This window comes from Sphaeramia orbicularis, chromosome 22, assembly GCF_902148855.1.
Source record: "Sphaeramia orbicularis chromosome 22, fSphaOr1.1, whole genome shotgun sequence".
Classification (NCBI taxonomy): domain Eukaryota; kingdom Metazoa; phylum Chordata; class Actinopteri; order Kurtiformes; family Apogonidae; genus Sphaeramia; species Sphaeramia orbicularis.
Window position 1 is genome coordinate 9,709,629 of NC_043978.1, and position 15,894 is coordinate 9,725,522.

The 15,894-nt window shown below is 40.6% G+C and overlaps 1 protein-coding gene across 1 annotated transcript in view; it reads right to left on the minus strand.

The window, feature by feature from the left end:
- The window catches only part of akap6 (A kinase (PRKA) anchor protein 6), a 371,391-nt gene that overhangs the window by 4,066 nt on the left and 351,431 nt on the right, over window positions 1-15,894 (minus strand). Inside the window, 16 exon segments of the mRNA XM_030127062.1 lie at window positions 258-315; window positions 318-393; window positions 395-451; window positions 453-497; window positions 499-722; window positions 758-864; window positions 866-1,627; window positions 1,629-1,766; window positions 1,768-1,919; window positions 1,922-2,151; window positions 2,154-2,713; window positions 2,715-2,775; window positions 2,778-2,826; window positions 11,377-11,486; window positions 11,489-11,527; window positions 12,489-12,567. Of these exon segments, the coding sequence (XP_029982922.1) occupies window positions 258-315; window positions 318-393; window positions 395-451; window positions 453-497; window positions 499-722; window positions 758-864; window positions 866-1,627; window positions 1,629-1,766; window positions 1,768-1,919; window positions 1,922-2,151; window positions 2,154-2,713; window positions 2,715-2,775; window positions 2,778-2,826; window positions 11,377-11,486; window positions 11,489-11,527; window positions 12,489-12,567 (2,747 nt within the window).

Sequence of the window (15,894 nt, forward strand, 5' to 3'; positions counted from 1 at the left end):
AGCCTAAACACTGACTTTTCAATGATTTCATGTTGTTAAATGTGGTCTAATATTTAGAACTGAAATGTTGCATATTCACTGTTCTATCACATACTGACTAATGGATTTCTGTGCTTATATGTTATAATCTATAAAGTCTCCCCTTTGCCTGGTTTATTTGACCCATAAGCCTCTTGTTCTCATTCTAATGGGTGTTATAGAACCCGTACCTTGTCTCTGATCTGGGTAACGGTGGCAGAACTCTGGTCTGGTTGGACTCGGCCTGGTTCGGTTCTTCACTCTGGTTCTCTTTGCTTTTTAACGCCAATGAGGTCAGTCAATAATCTCCATCACAAAGTCATGTACGTTCTCCTTTGTGGTCTCCTCCGCTTCAATTGGACGGAAGGAGGAGGCCGGAGGGGAGGTGGCTGCAGCAGGACGGGTGGGAGGTTGGGTGTCGTTTCTTTGGAGGGCAGTGACGACTTTTTGTCCCGAACTTCCCTCTTCGTCTCTTCGTCACAATGACGATGAGAACTTGAACGTCTCCTGGATGGTGATGGCCTTCCTCCCGCCCGCGCCGCTTCCCGCGCACACAACATCATGGGATCTGCAGTCCTCCACAGGAGAGAGGGAGGGAGTGAGGGGAGGGCGGGCTGTGGCAGGGTACTCCCCTCTGAGCTGACCAACCAGGGAGGAAGAGCGTTTGGTCAGGAAGGGGAGCCTCTCGTGGGGCTTCGTTGACTCTGTTGTCGCGAATAAAGTCATTCACGTCGCAAACTCCTGCTTTTTCCGAACAGGTACGACTCCCTGAGCGCCTCCCCTTTCTTTGTGAAGACGCTGGACTCCTCTCGAAGGAGCTCATCATCTTCGTCTTGCCCTTTAAGCGCTCTGGTCCACGTTTCCATTCTCAACGTCGTCCACAAACTGGCTCATGTAGCTTCTGGTGGCGTTCCTCCGGTTCTCCTCCTCCTCCTCTTCTTTGCTTTTTGTTTTATTGCCAACTGTTGTTTCGGTGAATTTCGGAGGAGAGCGGCTCATAAAACATGGCTGCTCCTTGTTCTGAGATGAGGTGGTGAAAGTCCCGCACTGAAGCTCGTCTCGTAGTCCTGCTTCTGTTTTGGATGATGAAGACGAGGTCCGAGGAGCCCGGATCCAGCCCTGAAGCTCCCTCTTCATGTACTCCAGCCCTAAGATGTAAGACCCCTCCATGTCATCTTCATCATCATCCTCATCGTTGGCGGAGGAGGCGCCGCTCAGCCTCTCCTCCTCTTCATCCTCTCCGTCCCGGACTCCCAGCTCCTCCTCGGTGAGCGTCAGCGTGGACGAAGACAGGAGGTCGCTGTCGTCTTCGTCTTCATCGGTACATGCAGACACGTTCACCACCATGCTCAAACTGGCAGCGTCCGCCTCCTCTGGTCCCGCTCGGCTGTTTCCGTGCTTCCGTCGGTACGAGTTGGCATTCGCTGGATCCAAGAAGAGGTGGCGCTGATTTTTGGTGAAGTCTTCAGAGCCTAGAGATGAGTCTTCGGTGCTGCTCAGCTCTGTTAGCGATGCAGTTGCAGAGCTCTCGTTGATTAAAGATGGCGGACCTTTACGTGAAATCCCTGAAAGAGGTGCATGTCGACCGCCGAGGGAGGGGGAAGCGGGGTCGCTGAGGGGAGCAGCTCTGAAGCGTCATGTCCGACACACTCCGGGTCATCTTAGCTGTTAATGGACTCTGGATGTTCTCCAGACGCTTCAGGAGATCCAGAGTTCTCCGGCTCAGCTCCCCAGATGAAGGCTCTCCTTGCTGCTTCTTCATCTGGTCCTGGTCTTCGTTTGTGTGAGGTCCATCTCCCCGAGGCTGCCCATGGTGCCCCCTCCGGCCTCACCCTCAGGGCTCCGTCCTGGACCAGGCAAGTTTCCAGGGAAGTGCTACGATGCAGAACCTCTTTAGAATTCGGAATAACTCAACACCCAGAGCCAGGAGTGACTCCAGAGATGAACCCTGCGATAAAACCGGACTCGAGGCCTGGTGTAGGTCTGGAGGAGTCGCCAAAACCTTCGAAGTTGTACTGGTCAACCTGTTTCAGGAGCTTGGAGGAGTTGACACTGGGACCTCCTGTTTCGAAGTCGGATCAGAGTCAGCCGGCGTCAGGATGCCACGACCGTTGATGAGGATCTCCACGGCCTGCCTCCTCCCCTCCTGGGCCTCCTCCACACCTTCTCCTTCAGGTTCTCCTCTATCATTTGGTGGTGTTGGGTGACATCCTTCCTCTCCTCCTCCCCCTCCTGATCCTCCTCTTCTCCCTGGATTTCAGAGTTGGTTGTGATTGTCTCTGCGTCTCCGGTATCGATGCCGCTCTCGCTCCCTGATCTCCGACTGCTCGCTGATTGGCCGCTTCGCCTTCCACTTCCTCTTCCCTGCATCAAACCCCCGAGGAGGTCCGGTAGGGATTCGATGGAGGAGAATGAGGAGTCCTTGCTCAGGCTCTTCAGGAGGAGTTTCCGTTTTCCAGTTTTGTTTTTGTGCATCAAGGAGGAGCAAGGAAACTGAGGCTGCCGGTACAACTCCACGTTATGGAGACTGTAGACCTGGTAGACATTGTTGTTGTTTGGAGGATCATTCACTGTTGAGGTCCTGCTCCTCTGGTGTCCACCATCTGAAGGTGGATCCAGTTCCATGGGGAGGTTGAGCGTCAGGTCTGGTTCTTCTGGTTCTGGTGCTTCCTGTGGTTCTGATTCGTGATTGTCATGTCGGCTCATCCCATTCCCAGGAGTCATCGGTCGATAGTCCCGTTGGTCCGGCTGGGCTGGACTGAGCTGATGGAGATCCACAAGACCTGGTTCCAGAAAGTTCCCGGGAACCTGACGAGAGAGAAAAAGATGGAGGAGATGTTTAGTCATGAAAACACAAACCATAAATACACTTTTAACTGTCTACTTGTTCGACTTCTTCTTCTTTTGTGAACACGATCCATTAAAAAGCTCCAGTTTCCTGCGTTATTTATTTATTTTGTTTTTCCTTGTTCAGTTCATTTTTGTTGGTTTTATAGATGTGTAAGTTTTATGTGTAGTCTGAACTGTTCTTTATGAATTGTTTAGTTTTCACATAGTTTTAGTGTTAAATGCGTAAACTCTGTCATTCTGATGAAAAAACATGAAAAGAGTGAATTCCAGTCCTCAGATGTTGATGAAAAATGAACTCAATCTGATAAAATAACTAACATTTTTCAGGCTTTAAAAGAAACACCTTGTTTAATACAGAAGCTGAAGGACGTTAGACGACAACGGATGACATCCACTGTGATTTTATTGAACCACTGATTTTATTCTTGTAAATATTGAACCGTTAAAACAAACAGTGTTACACCAGGACCTCATGGGCTCCGTTCACACAGCAGGTCTAAATGCACAATTCGGATTTTTGGGTGAAATCTGATTTTTGTGTTTGGTTCATATTCCACATTAAATGCGACTTCTATCAGTTTTGAATCTGAACTGAATGTGACCTTGAAGTGACCCACATGCACTAAAGGAGGTCCTGATGGAATATGAGACCACGCAGACACACTGTGTTTACAGAAGGAACATTCCTGGGACGCAGAATTGTGACGTGTTCGCATTTCAATGACGTAAAAGTCAGATAAATGCGACCTGGATGTCAGACTGAAGCCACATTGGAAAATACCAGATCCGTATCAGATTAGGACCACTATGAAAATGGTCTGGGTTACACTTAGAACCACATTGAAAGTGGTCTGGGTCAGATTTAGGACCACATAGAAAGTGGTCTGGGTTAGACTTAGAAACACACAATGAAAGTGGTCTGGGGTCGGATTTAGGACCACATTGAAAGTGGTCTGGGGTCGGATTTAGGACCACATATAAGTGGCCTGGGTCGGATTTAGGACCACATATGAAAGTGGCCTGGGTTGGATTAGGACCACATATGAAAGCGGTCTGGGCCAGATTGAGGACCACATATGAAAGTGGCCCGAGTCAGATTTAGGACCACATATAAAAGTGGTCTGGGTTAGACTTAGAACCACATATGAAAATGGTCTGGGGTTGGATTTAGGACCACATACGAAAGTGGTCTGGCCAGATTTAGGACCACATATGAAAGTGGCCTGGGTCGGATTTAGGACCACATGTAAAAGTGGTCTGGGTTAGACTTAGAACCACAATGAAAGTGGCCTGGGTCGGATTTAGGACCACATATGAAAGTGGTCTGGGCCAGATTTAGGACCACATAAGAAAGTGGCCTGGGTCGGATTTAGGACCACATATGAAAGTGGTCTGGGTCAGATTAGTGCTGTTCAACTGTCTGGAACAGATCAGATCCAGGTCACATATGGGTGACAAAATCAGATTTGGACCACATTTACCTGCAGTTTGAACGGAGCCTTATGCACATGTGGGTCACTTCAGGACCTCTTTAGTGCATGTGGGTCACTTCAGGTCACATTCAGTTCAGACTCAAAACTGATAGAAGTCGCATTTAATGTGGAATATGAACCGACACACAAACAAATCAGATTACACCTAAAAATCCAAATTGTGCATTAGACCTGCTGTGAACGGAGCCTTAGTCGTCATCAATGTGCTGTAAATCCACACCGTGGTCGGCGCCGTTTCCCGTCGGACGCCGTGCGACTTGTGTTTTTCTTGTTTTTGTCTCTAAACTCATTAAAGCCGAGCGTTTCCGATCCGCCGTCCTTTTCCTGGAAAGCCGTCTGGGCTCAAGCCTCGGTGTGAAAGAGACGCTCTGACAAATACACTCTGTGATCATTATAAGAAAAAAAACTAAAAAGAGTAAAAAAAAACAGCCCACCCCAAAGCAATTGCTCATAAATCTCAACACAAATTATTCCGCTCTGGAACAAAGCGATGAATTATTCAGAAACGACTTCTGAGAGAAAGAGCACGAAGCTGAAAACCCCAAAGTAAATACGTAATCAAAGCCCTCCGAACGCAGGGCTGTCTAAAATATGCTTAGACACAGGAATTCTTCCTTCCACAGACATAATTATACAAATTGCTCGGCGTCTCGTTAACAAGAGGGGGGTAATTCGTATTAGCCATTCATAGCCTATTAATCTAATAAAAGTCGAGTTGTGTGTGTGTGTGTGTGTGTGTGTGTGTGTATGTGGATATGGCGTGCGTAATGAATTTCTATTATTTGTGTTTATTCCCGTGTGCTGATAAGGGAGATGGCGGGTAATGACTGAACTGGGTTTTGCCGCCGCGCTCGCATTCAAAAACACACGGAGCGGCAGCGGGGAGGGGGGCGGGGCTATCCGTCAGCCTAATCCAATCACATCCGGGATCTGATGACCTTGGGAAAACCTCGGACAGACTTCAGATCTGTAATGTGTCGCTTTTGTGGAATTCCGCTATAGTTTATCGCTGAATTGGTGGGTGGAGGAGGGCGGGGTCACAGTGGGGGTGTTAAACCTATGGACCGTGGGCCAAACCCAGCCCGCCAAAGGGTCCGATCCGGCCCATGGGAGTTTACAAAATGACACTGAAGATATTAACAAAGTGGTTTTATTGCATTTTTTTTTTTTTTATTTATTGGTTTATTTCATCGGGTCCATGTACATTTATGATCATTACTGTATAAAAATACACCTATGTAAATATGACAGAATTAGTAAAATAACTACTTTTCATGTGCAGTCCACAGGCAGTTCAGGTTCCACACTCAGACACATATGATCTAAAGAAAAATAATCACATTTAACATATAAATAATGATTCTAAATTTTCTTCTTGGTTAATTGAGAAAAAAAAATTACATTATGTCAAATAATGACAACGCCACATTTTTCTCTTAAAAATGACATCAAATTATGAAAATATTTACATATACAAACTATCCTTTAATAATAAAAATGTGAATAATTTGAACAAACATGAACAACCTGAATATTTCAGCATAAATCAGTGTAATTGGACCAATATTCTGTCTGTTATTAAATGTTTTATGTGTTTGTAGATCCACTGTTAAATAATAAACTGCGGCAGAAAATTGGTCAAATTACACTGATTTTTCTGAAGAAATGTCCGTTTTTTTCTGGTTATTCACATCTTTTTTTGTTTGGATAGTTTGTAAATGTAAATATTTTCAGAATTTCATGGTTTTTTATTGCACTAAAACAAAGACAAAACTTCATAGTCGTCCTTATTTCTCTGTTATTATTTTCTTTTAGATCATATTGGTCTGAATGTTGAACCGTGATCGTTAATATGTTTGGTGTAATTTTTTTTCATTTCACAGATTCAGAGTTATTACAGCTTTTATTTAGTGTTAAAGGGCTCATATTTACTTAAACCCACTTTTCTTAGTCTGTGGTTCATTTCTTTGTGTATTTGGACCCTAATAGTTCATACAGTTTGAATTTGAACCCTCCAGCTGCTGCAAAACTATCTTTAGATCCATTTGGACAAAAATCCTGTTACGCTTTGGAACTAGTTCCGTCTTGACATTTGCACATATAAGGTCCAGAAGTGGCACATGTGCATTTAAAGGGCCAGCGCTCCAAACCACCTTTCTGGTGTCATTAGTCATAAAGAGGGTTGAAGATGGACCTGTGGAGTTCAATGAATAAGAATTCAGAGCCAAGCAGAGCATTTACAGTTTATGGAGACCCCAGGGAAATGAGGGAAAGGAAGAATTACATTTAAAAAAGCAAAATACTCCTTTAATGTAAATATTTTCATAATTTATTGGGGTTTTTGCACTAAAACAAATGAAAAATTTGGAGTTGTCATTATTTATAGGTATATATAATATTTTTTTCCATATTAAACCAAGAAGACATTTTAGAGTCATTATTTATAAGATACTTTGTTATTATTATTGTATTGGAGATCATATTGGTCTGAATGTGGAACCTGAACTAAAACCAGTTCATTACCCTTGACTATTAATGTCTTCAGTGTCATTTTTGAACTTTGTACTTTTATCCCATGGGCTGGATTGGACCCTTTAGCAGGCCAGTTTTGGCCGGACTTAACGGGTTGAAATATACACATTCGCAGGTTACAGAGGTCATGTTTATCTACACTGACAGAGCAGCACAGCCAACAACCTGGAGGGGGCGGGGCCTGAAGTGTCTCATGTGCATTTAAAGGGCCAGTGCTCCAAACCACATTTCTGCTGTCATTAGTCAGAAACAGTGTTGCAGATGGACCTGTGGAGTTGAATGAATGAAGAAACTCAGAGCCAAGCAGAACATTTACAGTTTTGGAGACCACGGGAAATGTGGGAAAAGGAGGAATTCTGTTTAAAAAAGACAAAATATCACTGCTTTAAGTTTTGTATTGTACTTTTACTCTGTTATGTTAGAGGTGTTTTTATGTTGCATCATTAGTTTAATTTTTGTGCTTTTTTAACCCTTAGGGGTCCACGGTCACAGCCCCCTGACTGAATCACATGACATTTTCAACACATTGTATTGTCGGAAGTCAGTCCCGTAGACCACTGAGGATAAGTACATTCCAAAGTGCAGACTTGAAACACTCTGACACTTTTATTTGATGTTGATAGAGCAAATACGACTGGAGATATGACAGTTTGAATCTGGAGCAAACAAACGTGAATATAAGTATGAAATGAGGTGGTGGTGGGGGGGGTCAGATTTCTGACCATATCTACGTCATTTTTTGTCCTCATATATTTCAATATAGTTTTAATTTATTACAATTTAAATTTTTTATACCTAATATTTGGAACCAATATTCACTTTTAAAGCCTTTGAAAAGGTTCGTTAAACATCTGTGTGTTATTTATGCAATAAATTAATACATTTTTAAAATCGGATTTAATATTTTTTGTGTGTTTTTTGTCCTTTTGTGTTGATATAGGGTCAAACACTAATGTCCTGTCAGAGAGCGAACTTTAATTGATCACCATTCCAACATTTATTTCAATATAAAGTAGTTCCTTGTTTTGGATAATCCCTTATGGTCCAACTAAAGCAAAAATACTTTAAAAGTAAAAATGGGGGTCATTTAGCAACACTAATCTGTCAAATAGTCTCGAAAATGCCCCATCAGAGAGATTTAGAATATCATGTTTTGACCCTATAGTTGGTTAAAGTGAAAAAATAATAGACAGATGAGATAGATGATTTAGATACCAAACATGGGTATAGGAAACACTTATTTATATAGTAATATAAAGTACTCAAAAACAGCCAAAATAGACTCAGACCCCAGAGGGTTATAGATGTTTTTTCCTGGTTATTTTAAATTCTTTTCGACCTTACACAGTTATTCTTAAACGTTCAGGTTCATCTTCTTTTTTCTGATCTCCAGGGTTCTGGTTCTGGTTCTGGACCTGGTTTTATTCCAGGTGTTCTGGTCCTGGTCTCAGTGTTCTGGTCTCTGTTTGTGTATTTGTGTGCGTGTGTCGGACTCTGATGGCCTTTTCTTATTCATTTTTTTTTCCGTCGGGGGGTGAAAACGGGAAACTTTTTTCCCATTAGCTGTGGTTTGACTGCTCCCATTTGTTAGCATAGCATCTGCTGGAAGGTCCAAGGAGAGCGCCGCCATCACAGCAGCGCCAGGTGATTATTCATGTGGCGCTGCTGCTCCTGGATCCGCTGTGCCGCCGCCGTCGCTGCTGGGCGCTGTCAACGCACTGAGGGAGCCGGCGTCACCCGGATGATTCAGAAGGAACAGAAGAGCCCAGATAAATCACCTCCTTTCAAGACGCCTCCGCCGCCGACTTCAACGGAATCACAAACCTGAATGAAAACCTCCACATGTTCAACACGACGCCATAGGTTCTGCTACCATTAACTGAAAAGTCCAATCTGACGCAGAACATCCAAGAAGGTTTGATAAAAACAGAACCAGTGTCCCTGTCCGCCAGCGTCTGCTCTATGTGGATCAGAACCACTGAATGTGTGAGGTTGTCAGGTTCTGTTCTGTTTCCAGTCCTGTTCTGTTCTGTGTTACAGTCCTGGTTTCTGTTCTGTGTTCCAGTCCTGTGGTCTGGATGCACATCAATTCTAACTACAGAAGTGGGCAGGACTTTCACTGGAGGAGAACTCAACTCATCCAATCACAGTCCAGTATATGACTTCTATCAGTGACCAATAGAACGAGACTGATATCTGGAAACCATTTACATGTTCTAAACCATCAACAGATTGACCATAGAAGGAAAGGAACAGGTAGAATATTTAAAACAACTAAAGTGGACAAAACATCAACAAAATCAACAAAAAAAACAACAACAAAATCACAAAATGTAGAAATTAATGAACAACATGAACAAAATAATGGTCAAAATTAACAAAAAATCAACAAAATGAGCAAATTTGGCAATTTGTCATAATTTAAAAAATTGTCAAAAATTTAAAAAATCTAAATTTCTCAAAACTGAACAAACTTTGTCACATTATCCCAAAGAAAACAGATAAATATGAAATGAATTCGACAGTAGTTTATTCACAGATGTTTGAAGGAATAACTGACGAAAATGAACCAAAACAAAATAAATAATCAATAACTGGAAAAAAATGGACAAAATAATTTTTAAAAAAGTTTGGCTGATATTGGTTTTCTTTGATACTGGTTTCATACTGGTTTCCTCCCAGCTGGACTGGACCAGCCTCCGTCCACCTCCTCTTTCATACTGGGTACTGGTTTGGTACTGGTTTCATACTGGTTTCCTCCCAGTTGGACTGGTCCAGCCTCCGTCCTCCTCCTCTTTCATACTGGGTACTGGTTTGGTACTGGTTTCATACTGGTTTCCTCCCAGTTGGCTGGTCCAGCCTCCGTTCCTCCTCCTCTTTCATACTGGGTACTGGGGTTCATACTGGTTTCCTCCCAGTTGGACTGGTCCAGCCTCTGTCCTCCTCCTCTTCATACTGGGATACTGGTTTTGGTCTGGTTCATACTGGTTTCCTCCCAGTTGGACTGGTCCAGCCTCCGTCCTCCTCCTCTTTCATACTGAACCACATCTGAGCACAGAAGACAAATAACAGAGGCCAGCGTCTCTGACCTCGCTGCCTGGCTGGAGAGTAATTCACTTCTGCTAGAGATGGGAGAGGAATAAAGAGAAGGGCCGGGGTAGGGGGTGGGGGGTACTGGGGGTGGGGTGGGTGGGGGTCATACATCCATGGGTGGTTTAGCTTATAAATGACAGCTTCTGTCCGGTGATAAACGATTGTCCTCTCCCAGTCCGGCAGATCCCCCACTACCTCAGAGTGTGTGTTGTGTGTGTGGGTGTGTGTGTGTGTGAGTGTGTGTGTGTGTGTAGGTGGGGGTGGAGGTTGTAGGGTTTCTCTCGCTATGAGGACGTTTAACCCTCTGAGAGCCGAGAAAAAACTGCAATATTTAGCATTTTAGCTCATTTAAATGATGGTTTGGTATTTATTTATGATGGGTATCACTTCATCATATCATGGATTTCTCTTTAAATTATTTCATTTTCTTTATTCCATGTTTCTTGCCCATGAGAACATTAGAACTAAATATAATCATAGAATTATATAAATCCATGTTGTGACTGAAGACAGAGGCTTTGGCAGCAACAAAGAAAACTAAATAATTCTGACTTTTATGAATATAGTATAAATTTTAAGGAAAATTGTATATAATCATATAGTACAGCATTCTATATTGTATTTAAATGGGTTCATATTTAGCACATATATAGTGGATGTATGATGTAGAATTTTCTATATAGAAGTAATAAACTGATGATATAATCAGTGGTGTGTATTAATATGAACTAACATATTTTATATTTTATTGTAAAAGTTGAATTGTTGAAGGAGTGAATGAGCTTCTGTTTCAACTGCCTCCATTTGAAAATAGGATGGAATCTTATGAAGTTATGCAGTTTTTGAACTAGATCTTATTAAACTGAAGGTGAGATGCTCATACTGAAGAAACCGGTAAGAAAAAAGTGTATGTTTTAAGACAAAATGAAATAATTGGTCAAAAATATATATTATTTTTTTACTACATATAAATCTCAGTTGGTTAATATACAGACAGATCTTTAAAATATTCGAAATTAGAAAATAAATAAGAAATATAGATAGATAGATAGATAGATAGATAGATAGATAGATAGATAGATAGATAGATAGATAGATAGATAGATAGATAGATAGATAGATAGATAGATAGATAGATAGAGACTGAGATGAAGAGAAAGAGATTTCCATATAAACCTAAACGCTAAAATTATTTCTGTGTGTGTGTGTTGTTGGCATCTATTGCATTGAAAACAAACTTTATGTAAAACATAACTGTAGATTACCGACGTGCTGTCATACTAACTTTACTTCAGCTCCTTCAGCGTTTGAATGTCCACATGACTCCCTGACGTGCTGATTGGCTGTCAGAGTCAGCTTACCTTCGTCGATGACCATTGCGTGTTCTCACCTGCTGCTCTCCCCAGCTCCCTCTTCAGTCGGTTCTGCCCTGCAGCGCCTGCATCACGATGGCCTCCCACCGCCGCCCAGGGTTGATGACCAGCAGCTGCAGGGCCTCTGGTGCTGCTCCGCCTCTGGGCCCACCCCACCATGGGGCCCGGCTGTGGAGCACGGGTGGAGAAACGGCGTTAATACGGACAAAAGAGTTGAACTGTATCAGTGGTTCAGTTTAAAAGACTGAAGAGTCTTATTTGACAGCTGATGCCCTACTTTAACGTCCTACAGTGGAAATAGATCCATGAAGATCGATCTCTAATCACAGCTTAATTCAACATTCATTCAGTATTATTTCATTACTGAGGACAAATGCTGTCAAATACTTGTTTTCCTCTATATGTCATTAAACAAAATGAATAAAATAAGCAATAAATAAAAAGAAATGTCTAAACACCTAAAAAAAATGAACAGAATTCAATAAAATAGTCAGTAAAATCCAATAATAATTAAACCAAATAAGCAATAAAATGAACAAAAATAAACTAAACAATCAATAAAATAACACAAATCTAATAAAGTAGTCAGTAAAAATCAATAGCAATCACCAAATAATCAATAAATGAACAAAAATAAACTAAACATCATAAAATCACACAAATCTAATAAAATAGTCAGTAAAATCAATAACAATCAACCAATAATCAATAAAATGAACAAAATAAACTAAACAATCAATAAAATCACACAAATCTAATAAAATAGTCAGTAAAATCAATAACAGTCAACCAAATAATCAATAAAATGAACAAAAATAAACTAAACATCCATACAATAACACAAATCTAATAAAATAGTCAGTAAAATCAATAACAATCAACAAAATAATCATAAAATGAACAAAAATAAACTTAACAATGAATAAAATACACAAATCTAATAAAGTAGTCAGTAAATCAATAACATTCAACCAATAATCATAAAAAAGATTAAATAATAAACTAAACAATCAATAAAATAACACAAATCCAATAAAATACTCAGTAAATTGAACCAAACAGACTGAATTCTTTCTGTAAAGGTTCATATAACGATAATAAAGTGAAACTTGGTCTGTTTTTACCTGACTTTGCTGCAGCAGCTTCTGACACAGTTTAAGAACAGACGAAACTCCACGACGTCGAGCTCGAATCTCCGAACACAGAGACTGAAAAAAGAAGAAGAACCGATGTTAGTAAATCCAACAGTCAAAGCCGGTGAAGGTTTAGCTCTGCAGAAACTGAAGAAGCATCAAACACTGGGTTTAGTTTAGTCTGGACTCAAACAAGCACATCCATGTAGGACGGATAATTATGAATAAAACAGTCAATGAAATGAAGAAAAAGGAACCAAATAAGCAACAAAATGAATAAAATATCAACAAAATTAATAAAATGAACAAAGTAGTGAACAAACTGAGCAAGAATGAACACAATAAGCAACAAAATGAATAAAATATCACAACATGATAAAAATGAACAAAATGAGCAACAAAATTTATGAAATAATCAACCAAATTTCAAAAAATGAACAAAATAGTGACAAATTGAGCAAGAATGAACACAATATGCAACAGAATTAACAAAATAATCAACGAAATTAATAAATAATCAATGAAATTAATAAAAATTAACAAAATAGTGGACAAATTGAGCAAGAATGAACCAAATAAACAACAAAATGAATAAAAATGAACACAATAAGCAACAAAATTCATAAAATAATGAACAAAATTAATAAAATGAACAAAATAGTGAACAAATTGAGCAAGAATGAACACAATAAGCAGCAAAATGAATAAAAATGAACAAAATAACCAACAAAATTCATAAAATGAACAAATTGAGCAAGAATGAACACAATAATCAACAAAATGAGGAAAAAATTATTATAGAAACAACCAAATCACCAAAATTACATCAGAAATTCACCAAATACTGAAATAAACTGTACTAAATAATGACCCGAAAGAACAGAAACAGTTCAATTCAACATATTTGAAGTTTAAATAAAGACTTTGTGTTCAACTGTTCGTTTAACATGTCTATATGGAGTTGTGTGTCTGTATGAGTCCATATGTTTGTGTAATCAGATCTATAAATGTGTGTAATACTGTCTAAATGTGTGTGTGTGTGTGTGTGTGTGTGAATTCACTCATGTGAGTCACACGTCAGAAACACTCAAACAATCGACAAAACACCAAATGTTTTATGCAAAGAAAAGCCGACGAACGTCCGATCGGTGTCTCATCCGTCCAGTTAAACTCAGGTCGTTCATAACAGTTTATCAGCGTTGAGTGGTTTTAGATCCACATCAGATCTGGGATCAGCAGAAGGAGAAAATAAAAGAAACCACCACAGATATCTAAACCTATGTAAACAGAGAAACCACCACAGCCTGTTTTCTGTCGTCCAATAAACGCACACAACAGTGAAACTACGTCCCCATTAGGAAGAACTGTATACTAGTGAGGTTCACACACAAAGGTCAGGGTATGTGTGTGTGTGTGTGTGTGTGTGTGTGTGTGTGTGTGAGTGTGTGTGTGTGTGTGTGTGTGTTTGCTGATGTGGACATGTGCACGGCAAACATATGTATGTGTTTGGTTGTGTGTGTGCGTGTGTGTGTGTGCGTGTATGTAACTCTGAACACGTCCCAGCCCAAACTACTTATGCTAATCCGTCCCACTCGCTGAAAAGCACTTCCTTTACATTTTCTTTACATTTTTCCATAATATTAACACTATTACAATGAAATGGGATTCTCTCACTCTCTCTCTTTTATTTGCATGGGCACACACACACACACACACACACACACACACACTGTGGTCTTCTTCTTTGGTTTAGCATATTCGGTGTCTAAACAGGAGATGGAGATGCAGAATACAGCAGACGGATCAACAGGACAAGCCTGGTGTGTGTATGTGTGTGTATGCGTGTGTGTGTGTGTGTGTGTTGCACATACATTTATTTGCAAACGGAGGTGTGTATTGTGTTGACGGAGCAACAAAACAACGGAGTGATACTCACCCTGGAGCGACAGGAAGAAGAATTAACCCTCAAACAACCTAAAGCATCTACTGATCTAAACTGTTTAATACCTGTTGATCCTCTAATCAATACACGGAAATAATTGGTGTAAAATACAGTTTTACCTCAATTATTCATAGGATAAAATGTACAAAAACTTGTAAAATGAGCAAAATACTGGAAAAATAAGGGAAAAATGAACGAAAAAAACCTTAAAGTATGGTCTAATAGTGAACAAATCCTTCTCAAGTGAGAGGAACATGAGAAAAATACTAGAAAAATGTGGAGAATTAATAATTTCATACCATCCACAACCCTGTATTTAAAATAAGCAACACTATGAACAAAAACAGCCAAAGTGATCAAGAAAATGAACAAAAATGATAAAAAAAAAAACTACAAAATGATAAATAATGTGGGGGAAAATAAGGAAAATTTTTACTTAAATATAGTAAAAAAGGTTAAAATAAGCAACAAGATGAACAAAAACCGCCGAAGTGACCAACAAAATGAACAAAATGGATATAAAACTGAAACACTGATTCACCAGTAAAACCCAAAACTGGGTTTATGTTCAGTTAATGATATATTGGACTGAAAAACTAACTTTTCCCTCAGTTTTCTCTGTTTTAATATAAAAACCTTTGAATTTACTCTAAAAATCTAAATGAAATATAGGAAAATACATGACGTACAGTGAAAAAGGCAAAACACAGAGAATATGATAAAATAAATGGTGATAAAGCACTTAAAGATGGTTAAATAGAGAGAAAAATTCATTTGGGACCTGACACAAAAGTAGAACTGGGTGTTTATGGGAGTTTATTTTAGTTTTTTTATGTGTAATTATTGTTATGAAATGGACAGAGTTTATTTTAGTTTTTTTACGCGTAATTATTGTTATGAAATGGACAGAGTTTATTTTAGTTTTTTAATATGTGTATTATGTGTATATGTTTTTTTTTTGTTTTTTTTAATATGTGTATTACCTGTGAAAAAGAAAGATCTGAAGAACATGACGTTGCCCGGCATGGCGCAGCTGGGGCCCCACCCTGGAGCCAGGCCCGGGGTTGGGGCTCGAAAGCGAGCGCCTGGTGGCCGGGCCTATGCCCATGGGGCCCGGATAGGCCCAGCCCGAAGAAGCGACGTGGGCCCGCCCTCTGGAGGACTCACCACCCACCAAGGGAACCGTAGGGGCTGGGTACAGTGTGGATTGGGAGGCAGTCGACGACAGGGGGCTTGACGACCCGATCCCTGGACACAGAGTCTAGCTCTTGGGACATGGAATGTCATTTCGCTGGGGGGGAAGGAGCCAGAGCTTGTGAGGGAGGTTGAGAGATACTGTCTAGATATAGTCGGGCTCACCTCCACATGTAGCTTGGGCTCTGGAACCCAACCCCTCGAGAGAGGCTGGACTCTCCACTTCTCTGGTGTTGCCAGAGGTGAGAGGCGGTGGCTGGTGTGGA